General features: G+C 42.2%; 1 protein-coding gene across 1 annotated transcript in view; it reads left to right on the forward strand.

Annotated features, from left to right (window-relative positions):
- The first annotated feature begins 1,803 nt into the window (after window positions 1-1,803).
- Window positions 1,804-18,942, forward strand: part of mmel1 (membrane metallo-endopeptidase-like 1) — a 36,128-nt gene continuing 18,989 nt past the window's right edge. Inside the window, exons 1-18 of the mRNA XM_041892814.2 lie at window positions 1,804-1,886; window positions 5,677-5,966; window positions 6,500-6,535; window positions 6,839-6,898; window positions 7,061-7,222; window positions 7,849-7,929; window positions 8,105-8,200; window positions 10,080-10,198; window positions 10,312-10,377; window positions 10,460-10,594; window positions 10,852-10,941; window positions 12,641-12,777; window positions 12,974-13,067; window positions 13,201-13,329; window positions 13,504-13,602; window positions 13,706-13,789; window positions 13,898-14,001; window positions 14,227-14,285. Coding sequence (XP_041748748.1) covers window positions 5,810-5,966; window positions 6,500-6,535; window positions 6,839-6,898; window positions 7,061-7,222; window positions 7,849-7,929; window positions 8,105-8,200; window positions 10,080-10,198; window positions 10,312-10,377; window positions 10,460-10,594; window positions 10,852-10,941; window positions 12,641-12,777; window positions 12,974-13,067; window positions 13,201-13,329; window positions 13,504-13,602; window positions 13,706-13,789; window positions 13,898-14,001; window positions 14,227-14,285 — 1,708 coding nt within the window. The 5' untranslated portion in view covers window positions 1,804-1,886; window positions 5,677-5,809. The remainder of the gene's footprint in view (window positions 1,887-5,676; window positions 5,967-6,499; window positions 6,536-6,838; window positions 6,899-7,060; window positions 7,223-7,848; window positions 7,930-8,104; window positions 8,201-10,079; window positions 10,199-10,311; window positions 10,378-10,459; window positions 10,595-10,851; window positions 10,942-12,640; window positions 12,778-12,973; window positions 13,068-13,200; window positions 13,330-13,503; window positions 13,603-13,705; window positions 13,790-13,897; window positions 14,002-14,226; window positions 14,286-18,942) is intronic.

An 18,942-nucleotide genomic window follows, 5' to 3' on the forward strand; every position in this document is an offset into this window, starting at 1 on the left:
GTATTTCCTTGATTGCCACAGTTTTTATGAAAAATATATTTTGGCATTTGTCATCTGGTAATGCACGTCCAGTACACGTTCTAGTTTGCGTGATAAAGATTGTTCACTGCTAAATTTATACACTGCCCTCAACATGATCTGTTTTCATAACTTTGTTTTATCAGCAACACTAAACTGTCATGGACAGCTGGACAGAGAAAAGGATGTTAGCTGGCCAAAGTGGCTCCCACTCTCTATCTAATATCAGTTATTATTGTGGTTAATCAGCCTGATAATGAGCCTGGGCGCCATGCCATTTCAATCTGACACCAGGGCAGGGTCATGTCTCAGCCAGCAGCGGGACCAGGCAGCAACTAACTAACTTCCCCCAAGCAGCAGTGCCCTACCTTGGGCTGGAGAGCATGGTTTTAACCTGCTCATACGGTCTGAGACACTAAAGAGTCAATATTACATTCCATACACTCCCTCCACAGAGTCCTGTAAGCCCATTGCTTTTCTCCAGTTGCGCTCCCAGGCAGCTTCCCCTCTCTCAGAGTTCCTTTGTCCTTTTCACTGATTCACTCAGCAGCTGGGCGGGATCCCTCAATGAAACACTGAGGAAACGGATGCCTACTGCTATCCTCCTATACCCTCCTCTGCCTCTCTCTCGCCACCTCTCTCTCTCTCTCCATGCCAACAGTCTTCTTCTCCTCATGATTTCTTATTATCACTGTCACTATCTCACTGGCAGCCTTCTACCATCTCTACCTCTACCCCTCCTCTCCCTTCAACTCTCTCTTACATCCCTTACAAAAGAAACATGTCGAATTTGCAGTTTTACATATGAAAATCGCATTTTCGCATGTGAAATAGCTGTTTCACATGTTGAGCTTAAATTTCACACCTGAAACCATATTTTCACATGTTGCAATTTAGAGTTCACATTATAACACCACCTTTTTACGTTAGGAGAATACAGATGCCGTATCTTCATTTGATCATCCTATTGTTGGAGGAATTTTCTACACAGCAAGAAACTCAAACTCAAACCTAAAAAGGCTTCTAAACCTTGTCATTTCCACTTGAACATTTTAGACTTGATTTGCCATAACAAAAATGTTATCAGCCCCTATAAAAAATGTCCATTAATTATAATCCACATTTGTCATTTCACATGTAAAAAAAACTCCACATGTGAAAATCTCATGTGGCATACATGAGCTTAGTTCCCCATCAGAACCCAAAATATAAGCTTGTTTTACTCCAACGTTTGTAAACAAAGTAAATTTTAACAACCACTGTTTAGCCTAAAAACATTGTTAAAACTATTATTTTGATATCATGGATGGTCAGCCTTTGCATCCATAGCGTAGTCTATGGATTTGAGAGTGGTTGCATTTCTCCAGCCCCATCCCTCAGCTTTTTACTGAAACTGTGGCAGAGAGTACACTTTGTTAATTTTAAATGAAGGATTGTAGCTTTAAACACCTTTAATAGAGTAATTATATGGTGCAATCCTCTAGTGAGCGAGTTACTTTTGTGCCATTAATATCAAGCAAAACTTCTGAAGTCGAGAACAAAATTCTTAGTATTGTAAAACAAAAATATGATATTGAAAGCAAAACATAAACCCAAAAGTATTGATAGGAAAAACAAAATATTGCAAGGAAATCATTTCCATTCATGTGTTTTTTTTGTAAAGGATATTCTTTCTCCATCTCTCTCTCTCACTCTCTCTCTCACTCACTCCCTGAGCTGCAAACTGGATCAGATAGTCTCTCTCCAGCATCCAGCGCCACAGCGTCATTTCTTCACACACCAGCTCTGGGTGACAGCTCAGTAGGGGTGTCTGGGAAATACAGCTTGCTGTGAGGGACGTCTCAGGGAGTTCTACCATCTAGATACAGGTAAGGAGCACTGCCTCACAGGCACTCCCTTGCTACCTACCTTTGAACACATTGAACCAGGACAGGTACATACGCAGATATATCTTTATTGCTGCTATAGTTCCACGTTTTCATAGGATTTAAACTGCAGTCTCATTTGTAGGATCTTTGCTGGTCATTTTATTTAATGTCATTTATGTATACTAATTTTGCTACCACTTTTCTATTCTATCTTGCATGAATACTGTATCATGCATGTAGCTTACTTTATGGATTGTTTTGACCATGAACGCTGCATGTGTGCCTCTTACAAATACCCCCAAAGCCACCTGAAATGTCTTAACAAACTAGACAACAATTAAAAATAAATATTTAAAATGTTACATTTTCTTTGTCACTACACAGATACACTATATATACAAAAGTATGTGAACACCCCTTGAAATTAGTGGATTCTGCTTTTTCAGCCACACCCGTTGCTGACAGGTGTATAAAATCGAGCACACAGCCATTCAATCTCCATAGACAAACATTGACAGTAGAATGGCCTTACTGAAGAGCTCAGTGACTTTCAACGTGGCACCGTCATAGGATGCCACCTTTCCAACAAGTCAGTTTGTCAAATTTCTGCCCTGCTAGAGCTGCCCCGGTCAACTGTAAGTGCTGTTATTGGGAAGTGAAACGTCTAGGAGCAACAACGGCTCAGCCGTGAAGTGGTAGGCCACACAAGTTCACAGAATGGGACCGCCAAGTGCTGAAGCGCGTAGCGCGTAAAAATTGTCTGTCCTCGGTTGCAACACTCACTACCGAGTTCCAAACTGCCTCTGGAAGCAACGTCAGCACGAGAACTGTTTGTCGGGAGCTTCATGAAATGGGTTTCCATGGCCGAGCAGCCGCACACAAGCCTAAGATCATCATGTGCAATGCCAAGCATCGGCTGGAATGGTGTAAATCTCACCGACGGACAAATCTGGGTTTGGCGGATGCCAGGAGAACGCTACCTGCCCGACTGCATAGTGCCAACTGTAAAGTTTGGTGGAAGAGGAACAATGGTCTGGGGCTGTTTTTCATGGTTTGGGCTAGGCCCCTTAGTTCCATTGAAGGGAAATCTTAACGCTACAGCATACAATGACATTCTAGACGATTCTGTGCTTCCAACTTTCAGCATGACAGTGCACCTGTGCACAAAGCGAGGTCCATACAGAAATGGTTTGTCGAGATCGGAAGAACTTGACTGGTCTTCACAGAGCCCTGACCTCAACCCCATCGAACACCTTTGGGATGAATTGGAACACCGACTGCGAGCCAGGCCTAATTGCCCAACATCAGTGCCCGACCTCACTAATGCTCTTGTGGCTGAATGGAAGCAAGTAGTGGAAAGCCTTCCCAGAAGAGTGGAGGCTGTTATAGCAGCAAAGGGGGGACCAACTCCATGTTAATGCCCATGATTTTGGAATGAGATGTTGCACAAGCAGGTGTCCACATACTTTTGGTAATGTAGTGTATAAACAAAACAATATGTGTAGACGTGAGTATAGGCTCAGAGTTCAGAAACATGGAGTAAGTTCATTCTGTTGAACTGACACACAGGCAGGCACTAATCCCTGGCACAGAGTTGAGAAGTTTAGAGAAGTGGCTATGGTACCAGTCACCAAACATGTAATCCCAACTAACAAGAAAAGGTGCTTAGAGCAAAGAAAGTCTAAATCCATTACATTTTCCACCCAAAGGTTTCCTTTTGACGTCTAGTTATACACCATAACATTGCATCATTGCTCTAATTCACAAAGTGAAACGCTGCTCATGGTCTAAATAGAAGGACTCTTTTAAAAATTACTAAATCTCATCTATTCCCCAAGATATTTGAGGGTAATACCTATACTGAACAAAAATATAAACGCAACATGTAAAGTGTTGGTCCATGTTTCATGAGCTGAAATAAAAGATCCCAGAAATGTTCCATATGCACAAAAAGCTTATTTCTCTCCAATTTTGTGTACAAATTTGTGTACATCCCTGTTAGTGAGCATTTCTCATTTGCCAAGATAATCCATCCACCTGACAGGTGTGGCATATCAAGAAGCTGATTAAACAGCATGATCATTACACAGGTGCACCTTGTGCTGGGGACAATAAAAGGCCACTATAAAATGTGTAGTTTTGTCACACAACACAATGCCACAGATGTCTCAGGTTTTGAGGGAGTGTGCAATTGGCAATGCTGACTGCAGGAATGTCCACCAGAGCTGTTGCCAGATAATTTAATGTTAATTTCTCTACCATAAGCCGCCTCCAATGTCATTTTAGAGAATTTGGCAGTATGTCCAACCGTCCTCGCCGTCCTCACAACCGCAGACCACATATGGCGTTGTGTGGGCGAGCGGTTTGCTGATCTCAACATTGTGAACAGAGTGCCACATGGTGGTGGTGGGGTTACGGTATGGGCAGGCATAAGCTATGGACAACAAACACAATTGCATTTTTATCGATGGCAATTTGAATGCACAAAAATACTGTGAAGAGATCCTGAGGCCCAATGTGAGGCCCATTTTTATAAGGTATCTGTGACCAACAGATGGATATCTGTATTCCCAGTCATGTGAAATCCATAGATTAGGGCCTAATGAATTTATTTCAATTGACTGATTTCTTCATATGAACTGTAACTCAGTAAAATCAATGAAATTGTTGCATGTTGGGTTTATATTTTTGTTTAGTATATATCAACGGAATTGAAAACATAAATGACCACAGCCATAAGAAACCTGATTTGGAAAAAGGTCCTTAACGATGACAGTGCAATCAAATTAGATATCAAATATGCAATATCTAAATATCAAAATAATGAATTCATTGTATATTTTGTCTGAGGGGTGAAAGCAAATTTAGGCTTGGATATAGGCTTACCAGAGCAACCTGGTCTTGTTGACTACAGAGATATCTGACATAGAGACAGACAGCTTCTGTGAATATATTAGAGATGGGCAGTAAAGAACTGCAGCTCCTCCAACAGCATACCCTCCTCCCCCTCCTTCACCCCCCATCACAGCAGTGCCAGACATGTGCCCATGAGTATTCATCAGGAGGAGCTAATGGGGCACAGCGACATGAACCTCTGATTTACAGCCCTGCCTCCTGTCACTCCTAATAGAAGAGCAGCTAGAGAAAGTGTGCAACAGGCTGGTATGGGAGGAGTAACAGATGTTGATGAGTGAAAAGATGCGAAGTGATGCTTAAAGGTATGACTCATTGGGATTTGTTCCCCAGAAATGCAATATTGTGTTCAGTTAAAACATTGTGATGAGTAGGAAATATTGTTCTGGAGGTGTACAGCCAACTGTAGAATTATAAAGGGCTACATTACCCCTATTCAGTTAGGCTTACACATCATTTTTTTGTACTAAAAGAACAAATGCATAATTTAATTCAAAATGCTTTAAGATATGAGTGGGTGAAGAAACCCACGTTATATCTAACATTAAGCCTAATATGACCACTTGTAAGGCTAAAAACGTATCCAAACTAAGAATTTTCTCAAAATAGCGAAGTAGCTTAGCCGAGCTCACAATTTGTTGTGTGCATCCGTGTCAGCTGTGTCTGGGTCATATCACAGAAGCAGTCAAGGGAACACCATTGATCACATCGGACACGTACAATAATTTATTTCCAGTTGCGCAGTAGGCCCAATGGAAGGGTGTGATTCATTAGGCTATTAGCATATAAAGGAGCTTTAGCATAGAAAGGAGACACACTTTCATACGAAGAAGAGGTAAGTTGAAGGTTCAATTATGTTTTCTCTCACTCGGTCTAGGTCACTTGAGCGACTGGCATAGCACTGCATCACTTTGCACAGCCCACTCACAAACGGGTACGCAGGCTCTCTGCCTGTACCCCGTCCCCGTCACTCTGCACGCTAATTTTCCAGAGAGGCCGGAGAGGTGAGAATGGGCAAATCCGAAAGCCAAATGGATATCATGGAAAAATCAACCAAACCAGGGAAGCGCCGTTGGACTGTTGCGGAGATCGGGCTATCTGTGCTGTTGTTGCTGGTCAGCTGTGCCCTAGCTGGACTGATAGTCCTCTACACTTCGGCTCTGAGAGGTAGGCTCAACCCAACGACCGGGAACTAGTCTACCTAATCAATTGCTAAATGCCATGCCATTTGTAAAGTAAAGTGCGCAATGCCCTGATTTGGTCTGTGACACTCTGATTTCCCCCACTAATGGTAATGCAATTTACAATTTTTCACGGGTATGTCAAATTGTGGAGGTCATATGGTTTGACTATAGTTGGGCAATGGGCATTGGGTAGTAGAAATACATATAGAATTTGACCTCCTATTACACTCACCTCTTACTCGAAATGATTTACCAGAACATGTGTGATATTTATCAGGTTTTCATGTTATGATGAGTCTAGTTGGAAAGCACAAACCAAGCAGTATTTGAACAACTTTATGAGCATCTTGTGACAACTATTCCAGAGTGTTTTGTAAAATATATTGAGGCATAAATAGGCAACCAATTTTCTAATTAGAATAAAATGTCCAATATTGAGGTGAGTAAAGCATTCCATACTGTACTAGTAACTTCCCTGATCAAGCATGTTGTATGTTTATTTTCTCTCCCATGCAGAGATACCCGGTGTGTCAAGGAGCTCAGTCACTGAGGGTGAGGCTTGACACTTGAGTTGAAATATGTGATTATATTCATGTTATAGGATACGGTACAATGTAAACTGGCCAGAGGATGTTCCCCTTCTAATTCCCTCGGACAAAAGTGAGAGAATAGTCAACGCTGACACAGCCATTTCATAGAGACCAGACAGACAGACAGTATCAAGCCATGACTTGCCAGAGAAATCTAAAGGGTCCTTGATGCTGCTGTTAATAATTTAATACTCTTTGCCAGGAATGACGATAGTTGTTTTTTCTTAAAAGATCCTCTTATATCCATTCACTGTGATGTTTTCAGGGCAGCAGTATCTTTCTGGCCCCAGCAATGTTTGCACAACTCCTGAGTGTGTTACTGCAGGTGAGCATTCCGCCTTCATATGGAGTTGTCCGTCCTCCCAAAACAAACTCATCACTCAATATTATATCAACATGACAGACGACTGCATCACAAGTTTCCCTTTCCTGTTATGTAATCCCATATTTCCCTCTCTTGACTCCTCATCTGACTGTGGCCCCACAGCTGCTCGTCTCCTGCAGAACATGGATGCAACGGTGGAGGCGTGTCAGAACTTCTACCAGTATGCCTGTGGGGGCTGGCTGGAGCGCCATGTCATCCCAGAGACCAGCTCCCGCCACAGCGTCTTTGACATCCTCAGAGACAAGCTGGAGATTGTGCTTAAAGGTCCAATGTAGCCATTTTTATCTCAATGTCAAATCATTTCTGGGTAACATTTGTGTATCTTACTGCGATTGTTTTAAATTAAAATGGGCAAAAAGAAACAAAAATAGCTTCTTAGCAAAAAACAAATTCTCAAGCAAGAATTTAGCTAGGAGTGGCCTGAGTGGGGAGGGGAAAACTGAAAATGAGCTGTTATTGGCAGAGAGGTTTGGAACTCTCTTTCTTATTGGTCTACTAACTAATTTACCGCATGGTGATGTCACCATGGAAGGCCAAAACTCCATCCCACCAAAACAGGCTGAAATTTCAGGCGGTCTTTTCAAACAGCTCTTACACCAAAAAGGCATGATCATAACCTCATAGTGCAAAAAGGCATGATCATAACCTCATAGTGTGGAAACGTATATAAAACACAGGAAAATCATGTTTTTGACTGCAACAGGCCTTTAAAGGTCAGTCAGCAACATGTTTCCATAGTAACCTCAGGGTCTGCCATTATGTGATAAAAGTGACCCATGGTCAGCTACTGTCTTGTATTACATGGTGTTATCATCAACCTGCTGTGTTAGATCAAATCAATGAACAAAATTAGGTCAATCTTTGTGATGATGTTGGTTATCTTCTCACAGGAGTTTTTGAGACTGAGAGTGATCAGGACCGTGACGCCTTCAAGAAGGCCAAAACTCTCTACAGCTCCTGCATGAATGAGAGTGAGTCGGATTTCTCTCATCTAAACTCATACTAACTCAACAACAGTTATCACTATTACACAGATCTTTGGTTTCATCAGAATTAGTTGCATACTCTGTAATATTCATCAACAGTAAGTATGTAAGATTCACTCACAGTGCGTTAGTAATGGTGTTACTGTGTTGTCTCCTGTAGCTCTGATAGAGCAGCGCGACTCCCAGCCTCTCATGCGTCTCATCGACAGCATAGGAGACTGGCCTGTTGCCTCTGAGGACTGGAACAGTGTTACAGGTACTGATACACACACACCAGCTGAAATGATGAGTGACATGTGACATGCTCATCCAGCCTGCCCCTCCTCCCAGCTCTCAGGTGTTGTGATGGTGGGCGGGTGGGTTGGCGGGGGGGGGGTTGGTGAGTGGGAAGCAGAGTAGCTCCTCAACCAGGACTGTGACTGATTCTTAAAATAGACCGCTGTGCTCTGCGCCAAACCTCCAGGATAATTAAATGTAATCAAAGACGGTGGCTCAAACAGAATTAACCACGCGTAAGTGCATCTGGTGCATTTGAACAAACAGATTTATGACTGCTCTGTAAATTGTGCGGCATTTTGTTGTGTTACAGCCTGAATTTAACATTGATTAAATTGAGATTTTATTACATTTACATTTTAGATTTTAGTTATTTAGCAGACGCTCTTATCCAGAGGGACTTATAGTTAGTAAGTGCATACATTTTTCATACTGATCAACAAACAATACCCCATAATGTCGAAGTGGAATTTTACAAATTAATTAAAAATAAAAAGCTGAAATGCCTTGAGGCAATAAGTATTCAACCCCTTTGTTATTGCAAGCCTAAATAAGTTCAGGAGTAAAAATGTGCTTAACAAGTCACTCTGTGAGCAACAATGGTGTTTAACAGGATTTTTGAATGACTACCTCATATCTGTACCCCACACATACAATTATCTGTAAGGTCCCTCAGTCGAGCAGTGAATTTCAAACACAGATTCAACCACAAAGACCAGGGAGGTTTTCCAATGCTTCGCAAAGAAGGGCACCTATTGGTAGATGGGTGAACATTTAAAAAAAAGCATACATTGAATATCCCTTTGAGCATGGTGAAGTTATTAATTGCACTTTGGATGGTGTATCAATACACCCAGTCACTACAAAGATACAGGTGTCCTTCCTAACTCAGTTGCCGGAGAGGAAGGAAACCGCTCAGGGATTTCACCATGAGGCCAATGGTGACTGTAAAACAGTTACATAGTTTAATGGCTGTGATAGGAGAAAACTGAGGATGGATCAACAACATTTTAGTTATTCCACGATACTAACCTAATTGACAGAGTGAAAGGGATGCCTGTACAGAATAAAAATATTCCAAAACATGCATCCTGTTTGCAACAATGCATCCTGTTTGCAACATCATTTTATGGGTATGCTTGTAATCGTTAAGGACTGGGGAGTTTTTCAGGATAGAAAATAAACGGAATGGAGCTATGCACAGGTAAAATCCTAGAGGAAAACCTGGTTCAGTCTGCTTTTCACCAGACACTGGGAGATGAATTCACCTTTCAGCAGGACAATAACCTAAAAAGGCCAAATCTACACTGGATTTGCTTACCAAGAAGACAGTGAATGTTTCTGAGTGGCCGAGTTACAGTTTTGACTGAAATCTTTTCAGGTCTTGCCATAGATTTTCAAGTAGATTTAATGGTTGTCTAGCAATGATTTTGACAGAGCTTGAAGAATTTTAAAAAGAATAATGGTCAAATGTTGAGACTTACCCAGAAAGACTCACAGCTGTTATCACTGCCGAAGGTGCTTATACAAAGGATTGACTCGGGTGTGAATACTTATGTAAAGGAGATATTTCTGGATTTAATTTTCAATACATTTGTAAAAATGTCTAAAAACATGTTTTCACTGTGTCATTATAAGTTATTGTGGTTAGATGGGTGAGATAAAAAAATATATGTAATCAATGTTGAATTCAGGCTGTAACACAACAAAATGTGGAATAAATCAAGGGATATGAATACTTTCTGAAGGCACTGTATACTTGGCTGTGTGAGAGATAGTCAGTGTACTCTCTGCAAGACAGATGTTTAATGTTATATTGAATGGCTTTGTGTATAATTGTTTTAATGTTATTATCCCAGAAGAGGCCTGGAGCCTGGAGGACACTCTAGCCACCCTCAACTCTCGTTACCACAAAAAGGTTATGCTGGACATGTATGTGTGGACGGATGACCGCGACTCCAAGCGCCACATTATCTACGTAAGGACAGTGTCTGAATACATCATGTTCCCAAAGTTCAGTGTTTTTTTTGTCAATTTTCACCAATACTGATTTGGTGATAGAAAACTGACATGTCTGTTTATATTTTACAGATTGACCAGCCAGGACTGGGAATGCCATCCAGAGATTATTACTTCAACGATGGAAACTACAAAAGGGTACTTTCATCAACAGCTTATTAATGTTATATTGATGTTATTGCAGGTCAACTTTGCATTTATGTGTCATATGTCTCTTTAGGTGCGAGAGGCCTACTTGCAGTTCATGGTTTCCATGGCGAGGATTGCCCGCGAGAACAGGAACTTGACCCAGGAAGATGACCGTGTGGTGGAGGAAATGGTGCAGGTGCTGGAGCTGGAGACAGATATTGCCAATGTGAGTGCCAACCTGCCACAATAGGAACCAGAACTGTGACAGAAATTAAAAAGAGACTTCAATGAATAAGTCTACAGCAAGAAACATCTAATAGAGACTCATGAAATGAACTACATTGTACTTTATGTTGTCTGCATGTTATATTTTATGAATATCATGAATAGATCAATATTACGTCTAAATACATTTTGTCACCTTAAATTATAATACATCAGACATTACTGTACACATATGCTTTCTGTGCTGTCGTGTCATAGGCCACATCCCCTGCAGAGGAACGTCAGGATGTCACGATTCTCTACAATAAGATGACCCTTAGTAAGCTGCAGGAGTCCTTTAATCTCAACGTAAGTGCTTCCACTCCAGTGATTTCAAGTGGATGAGACTTGAGTCGGATGGCTTTGTCTATTAATAGTACACTGTACTATATGTACAGTGCATTCTGAAAGTATTCAGACCCCTTCCTTTTTTCCACATTTTGTTACGTTACATCCTCAATCTACATACAATACCCCATAATGACAAAGCGAAAATATATATATATATTTTTGCAAATGTATAGAAAATTAAAAACAGAAATACCTTATTTACATAAGTATTCAGACCCTTTGCTATGAGACTCGAAAATTGAGCTCAGATGCATCTTGTTTCCATTGATCATCCTTGAGATGTTTCAACAACTTGATTGTAGTCCACCTGTGGTAAATTCAATTGATTGGACATGATTTGGAAAGGCACACACCTGTCTATATAAAGTCCCACAGTTGACAGTGCATGTCAGAGCAAAAACAAAGCCATGAGGTTGAAGGAATTGTCCGTAGCGCTCCGAGACAGAATTGTGTCGAGGCACAGATCTGGGGAAGGGTACCAAAACAATTCTGCAGTATTGAAGGTCCCCAAGATCACAGTGGCCTCCATCTTTCTTAAATGGAAGAAGTTTGGAACCACCAAGACTCTTCCTAGAGCTGGCCGCCCGGCCGAACTGAGCAATCGGAGAAGAAGGGCCTTGGTCAGGGAAGTGACCAAGAACCCAATGGTCACTCTGACAGAGCTCCAGAGTTCCTCTGTGGAGATGCGAGAACCTTCCAGAAGGACAACCATCTGCAGCACTCCACCAATCAGGCCTTTATGGTAGAGTGGCCAGACGGAAGCCACTCCTCAGTAAAAGGCACATGACAGCCAGCTTGGAGTTTGCCAAAAGGCACCTAAAGGACTCAGACCATGAGAAACAAGATTCTCTGGTCTGATGAAACCAAGATTGAACTCTTTGGCCTGAATGCCAAGCCTCATGTCTGGAGGAAACCTGGCACCATCCCTACGGTGAAGCATGGTGGCGGCAGCATCATACTGTAGGGATGTTTTTCAGCGGAAGGGACTGGGAGACTAGTCAGGATCGAGGGAAAGATGAACGGAGCAAAGTACAGAGAGATCCATTATGAAAAACTGCTCCAGAGCGCTCAGGACCTCAGACTGGGGCGAAGGTTCACCTTCCAACAGGACAACGACCCTAAGCACACAGTGAAGACAGCACAGGAGTGGCTTCGGGACAAGTCTCTGAATGTTCTTGAGTGGCCCAGCCAGAGCCCGGATTTGAACCCGATCGAACATCTCTGGGGAGACCTGAAAATAGCTGTGCAGCCACGTTCCCCATCCAACCTAACATAGCTTGAGAGGATCTGCAGAGAAGAATGGGAGAAACTCCCCAAATACAGGTGTGCCAAGCTTGTAGCGTCATACCCAAGAATACTCGATGCTGTAATCGCTGGCAAGGTGCTTCAACAAAGTACTGAGTAAAGGGTCTGAATACTTATGTAAAATTATTTTTTTTTACTTATTTATTTTGTAAATTAGCAAACATTTCTAAAAACCTATTTTTGCTTTGTCATTATGGGGTATTGTGTGTATTTAGTTAATTTTAGAATAAGGCTGTAACGTAACAAAATGTGGAAAAAGTCAAGGGGTCTGAATACTTTCCGAAGGTACTTGTTGCTTGCAGAAGAAGGCTCAGCCTGATAATAATAGAAAAAACGCTGATATTTCTGACAGGGTTTTAACTGGATGAGGTTTGTGCGTGGAGTGTTGTCCAGCGTGGCTGTGGAGCTACAGCTAGAGGAGGAGGTGGTGGTCTACAGCTCCCCCTACCTGGAGAAGATGAACCACGTGCTCTCCAAACACACTGTCAGGTCAGACTCTGCCCAACGAGAGCCCATAGTTCAAATGTGCTTCTATCAATATAGTATCTACTGTGAATTATCATGTGAGTCATGCAGGAGGGTAGATTGTGGTCACATCATCTTGGGCTGTGTGCGTCATGTAGATCCATTGCTTGAGTGATTGAGTGACATGATTGGTGAATATATCCATGTTTGCCTCCTCCAGAACCATGCAGAACTACCTCACCTGGCAGCTCGTCATGGAGAGAGTCAGCAGCCTGAGTCGCCGCTTCAAAGATGCCAGGGCACACTATAGAAAGGTGAGACGGAGATATGAGCACACCTAGGAGCACACTTAGAAACAAGCACATTGAAAAGCTAATTCATGTGTGAACGTGTGGCAAATCTGACAGTCTGTGTGTGTGTCTGTGTGTGTGTGTGTGTGTGTGTCAGGCTCTGTACGGGACCACGGTGGAGGAGGCACGGTGGAGAGACTGTGTGCGCTACGTCCAGGGCAGCATGGAGAACGCAGTGGGTGCTCTGTATGTGCGAGAGACCTTTGCTGGCGAGAGTAAACGCATGGTGAGTCACTCCTGTTGATGGGATGGAGGCAAAACAGGAAAATCCCTCTCCGGCTTATTATATCACTGTCACTTAAGCAGTTTAGTCTGCATTTTTAACATGAGTGCCCGTTTGTGTCCATGTGAGTTATTACGGGTGTGTATATGTTGATTTATTAACTCTTTGTGTGGACAGGTCAGTGACCTCATCAGTAAGATCCAGGAAGCGTATGTGGAGACACTTGAGGAGCTTAGCTGGATGGATGACCAGTCTAAGGAGAAGGCAAGAGAGAAGGTACAAACAAAGCATTGCAAACAAACATACCATGTACATCAGCGTTTTGAATGTGTAAAACAAAGAATTTACCAGCTAAATGTTCTACTGCTCTATGTTACAGGCCATGGCCATAAAGGAGCATATTGGTTATCCTGACCACATTCTGGAAGAGAGCAATTTGAAGCTTGACCAGGAGTATGCCCATGTATGTGTGACCTGGCCAAAGGACTATGATACATCCTCCTTTTCAAAGAGAAATGGATGTTCAAATTGTTGTCTATATTGTTTCTGATGATCTGGTCTCTCTCTGCAGCTGAACTTCAGTGAGGAGAACTACTTTGAGAACATCCTTGAGAACCTGCAGGCTGAAGCACACAAGACTTTGAAGAAGCTGAGAGAGCCGGTCGACCCGGACATGTAAGATACATCCATTTAGCCTCACATACTGTAGACCCCCCCCCACTGGGCACAGACGTCAATTCAACATCTATTCCACGTTGGTTCAATGTCATCTAGATGTAGAAACCACGTTGATTCAACCAGTGTGTGCCCAGTGGGAAGTGAACATAAGCACATTTACACGTGAGTACACATTCTCTCTCAAATGGTGATATCTTTATTCTAATTGTTTTTTTTTACTAGGTGGATCATTGGCGCTGCTGTTGTCAATGCTTTCTACTCGCCAAACAGAAACCAGATAGGTAAGATGACAACAGCCAACACAATGGCTGGAACTTTTGTCACCCATCCAAAGTTAGCTATCGTCGGCTAATCATAACTTGAGGAAATCCCTTACTAGTAAAGAAACAAGTTCTGTAGACACCATAATTATTTTATAAATTCAGAAGCATGTAGAGAATAAAAACAAAAATATGCATCCTGTCAATCAAGGCACTAAAGCAATACTGCAAAACACATGGCAAAGCAATTAACTTTTTGTTATGTTTGGGGCAAATCCAATACAAATCCAATACAACACATTACTGAGTAACACTCCATATTTTCAAGCATAGTGGTGGCTGCATCATGTTATGGGTATGTTTGTAATAATTAAGGACTGGGGAGTTTATCAGGATAAAAAAGAAAGGGAATGGAGCTATGCACAGGCAAAATCCTAGAAGAAACCTGGTTCAGTCTGCTTTCCACCAGACACTGGGAGATGAATTCACCTTTCAGCAGGACAATAACCTAAAACACAAGGACAAATCTAAACTGGAGTTGCTTACCAAGAAAACAGTGAATGTCCCTGAGTGCAGTTTTGACTTAAATCTGCTTGAAAATCTATGGCAAGACCTGAAAATGGCTGTCTAGCAATGATCAACAACCAATTTGACAGAGCTTGAAAATGGAGGGGATGGCTGCCGTTTTACGGGCTCCTAACCAATTGTGCGTGTTTTTTCGCATTGTTTGTAACTTATTTTGTACATAATGTTGATGCTACAGTCTCTTATGACCGAAAAGAGCTTCTGGATATCAGAACAGTGATTACTTACCCCGAACTGGACAAATATTTTTTATTTAATGAGTCTGACGCGAAGGATATAACGTTGCTCCCGGACAAGGCCCAAATCCTCGTCATTTGCATGAAGAAAATAAGGAGATACAGGGGACGCAGACCAGGGTGCCTTGTGAGAATTCGTCGGCAAGTGGGAAACCTGCCTCTACCATCCGTTCTATTGGCCAACGTGCAATCACAGGAGAACAAACTGGATGAGCTCCGTTCGAGACTATCCTATCAACGGGACATTAAACTGTAATTTTGTATGTTTCACTGAGTCGTGGCTGAACGACGACACAGATAATATACAATTGGCTGGGTTTACTGTACGTCTGGTAAGACGAGGGGTGGGGGTGTGTGTCTATTTCTCAATATGTCACAATATGTCTAATATTAAGGTAGTCTCGAGGTATTGCTCGCCTGAGGTAGTGTACCTCATGATAAGCTGTAGACCACACTATCTACCAAGAGAGTTTTCATCTATATTTTTCGTAGTCGTCTATTTACCACCACAAACCGACGCTGGCACTAAGACCGCACTCAACGAGCTGGTAAGGCCATAAGCAAACAAGAAAATGCTCATCCAGAAGTGGCGCTCCTAGTGGCCGGGGACTTTAATGCAGGCAAACTTAAATCCGTTTTACCTCATTTCTACCAGCATGTCACATGTGCAACCAGAGGGTAAAAAACTCTAGACCACCTTTACTCGACACACAGAGATGCGTACAAAGCTCTCCATCGCCCTCCATTTCGCAAATCTGACCGTAATTCTATCCTCCTGATTCCTGCTTACAAGCAAAAACTAAAGCAGGAAGTACCAGTGACTCGCTCAATACGGAAGTGGTCAGATGACCCGGATGCTACGCTGCAGGACTGTTTTGCTAGCACAGACTGGAATATGTTCCGGGATTCATCCAATGGCATTGAGGAGTATACCACCTCAGTCACCGGCTTCATCAATAAGTGCATCGACGACGTCGTCCCCACATATCCCAACCAGAAGCCATGGATTACAGGCAACATCCGCACCGAGCTAAAGGCTAACTCTACCTACATGTACATACAGTGGCTTGCGAAAGTATTCACCCACCTTGGCATTTTTCCTATTTTTTTGCCTTACAACCTGGAATTTAAATTGATTTTTTGGGGGTTTGTATCATTTCATTTACACAACATGCCTACCACTTTGAAGATGCAAAATAAAAAATGTTGTGAGACAAACAAGAAATAAGACAAAAAAATAGAAAACTTGAGCGTGCATAACTATTCACCCCCCAAAGTCAATACTTTGTAGAGCCACCTTTTGCAGCAATTACAGCTGCAAGTCTCTTGGGGTATGTCTCTATAAGCTTGGCACATCTAGCCACTGGGATTTTTGCCCATCCTTCAAGGCAAAACTGCTCCAGCTCCTTCAAGTTGGATGGGTTCCGCTGGTGTACAGCAATCTTTAAGTCATACCACAGATTCTCAATTGGACTGAGGTCTGGGCTTTGACTAGGCCATTCCAAGACATTTTAAATGTTTCCCCTTAAACCACTCAAGTGTTGCTTTAGCAATATGCTTAGGGTCATTGTCCTGGTGGAAGGTGAACCTCCGTCCCAGTCTCAAATCTCTGGAAGACTGAAACAGGTTTTCCTCAAGAATTTCCCTGTATTTAGCGCCATCCATCATTCCTTAAATTCTGACCAGTTTCCCAGTCCCTGCCGATGGAAAAACATCCCCACAGCATGATGCTGCCACCACCATGCTTCACTGTGGGGATGGTGTTCTCGGGGTGATGAGAGGTGTTGGGTTTGCACCAGACATAGCGTTTTACTTGATGGACAAAAAGCTCAATTTTAGTCTAATCTGACCAGAGTACCTTCTTCCATATGTTTGGGGAGTCTCCCACATGCCTTTTGGCGAACACCAAACGTGTTTGCTTATTTTTTTCTTTAAGCAATGGCTTTTTTCTGGCCACTTTTCCGTAAAGCCTAGCTCTGTGGAGTGTACGGCTTAAAGTGGTCCTATGGACAGATACTCCAATCTCCGCTGTGGAGCTTTGCAGCTCCTTCAGGGTTATCCTTGGTCTCTTTGTTGCCTCTGATTAATGCCCTCCTTGCCTGGTCTGTGAGTTTTGGTGGGCGGCCCTCTCTTGGCAGGTTTGTTGTGGTGCCATATTCTTTCCATTTTTTAATAATGGATTTAATGGTGCTCCGTGGGATGTTCAAAGTTTCGGATATATTTTTATAACCCAACCCTGATCTGTACTTCTCCACAACTTTGTCCCTGACCTGTTTGGAGAGCTCCTTGGTCTTCATGGTGCCGCTTTCTTGGTGGTGCCCCTTGCTTAGTGGTGTTGCAGACTCTGGGGCCTTTCAGAACAGGTGTATATATACTGAGATCATGTGACACTTAGATTGCACACAGGTGGACTTTATTTAACTAATAATGTGACTTCTGAAGGTAATTGGTTGCACCAGATCTTATTTAGGGGCTTCATAGCAAAGGGGGTGAATACATATGCACGCACCACTTTTCCGTTATTTATTTTTTAGACTTTTTTGAAACAAGTTATATTTTTCATTTCACTTCACCAATTTGGACTATTTTCTGTATGTCGATTACATGAAATCCAAATAAAAATCCATTTAAATTACAGATTGTAATGCAACAAAATAGGAAAAACGCCAAGGGGGTTGAATACTTTTGCAAGGCACTGTACTACCTCAATTACCTCGACTAACCTGTGCCCCCGCACATTGACTCTGTACTGGTACCCCCTGTATATAGCCTCGCTACTGTTATTTTACTGCTGCTCTTTAATTATTATTATTATTATTCATTTTTTAGTTATCTTTTGTTTACTTAACACTTTGTTTTTTAATTATTATTATTATTATTTTTTGTGGGGGGGGTAGATCAGCTTAATATTGCAGATAGATTGTAACTTCCATCAATGTAATTGTCTGCATCACTTCCAATCCCCCATGTTTTTTATATATATATATATACATACATACATACATACATACATACATACATACATACATACATACATACATACAGTGGGGAGAACAAGTATTTGATACACTGCCGATTTTGCAGGTTTTCCTACTTACAAAGCATGTAGAGGTCTGTAATTTTTATCATAGGTACACTTCAACTGTGAGAGACAGAATCTAAAACAAAAATCCAGAAAATCACATTGTATGATTTTTAAGTAATTAATTTGCATTTTATTGCATGACATAAGTATTTGATACATCAGAAAAGCAGAACTTAATATTTGGTACAGAAACCTTTGTTTGCAATTACAGAGATCATACGTTTCCAGTAGGTCTAGACCAGGTTTGCACACACTGCAGCAGGGATTTTGGCCCACTCCTCCATACAGACCTTCTCCAGATCCTTCAGGTTTCGGGGCTGTCGCTGGGCAATATGGACTTTCAGCTCCCTCCAAAGATTTTCTATTGGGTTCAGGTCTAGAGACTGGCTAGGCCACTCCAGGACCTTGAGATGCGTCTTACGGAGCCACTCCTTAGTTTCCCTGGCTGTGTGTTTTGGGTCGTTGTCATGCTGGAAGACCCAGCCACGACCCATCTTCAATGCTCTTACTGAGGGAAGGAGGTTGTTGGCCAAGATCTCGCGATACATGGCCCCATCCATCCTCCTCTCAATACGGTGCAGTCGTCCGGTCCCTTTGCAGAAAAGCATCCCCAAAGAATGATGTTTCCACCTCCATGCTTCACGGTTGGGATGGTGTTCTTGGGGTTGTACTCATCCTTCTTCTTCCTCCAAACACGGCGAGTGGAGTTTAGACCAAAAAGCTCTATTTTTGTCTTATCAGACCAGAAGACCTTCTCCCATTCCTCCTCTGG

This window comes from Coregonus clupeaformis, chromosome 12 (assembly GCF_020615455.1).
Source record: "Coregonus clupeaformis isolate EN_2021a chromosome 12, ASM2061545v1, whole genome shotgun sequence".
Taxonomy (NCBI): domain Eukaryota; kingdom Metazoa; phylum Chordata; class Actinopteri; order Salmoniformes; family Salmonidae; genus Coregonus; species Coregonus clupeaformis.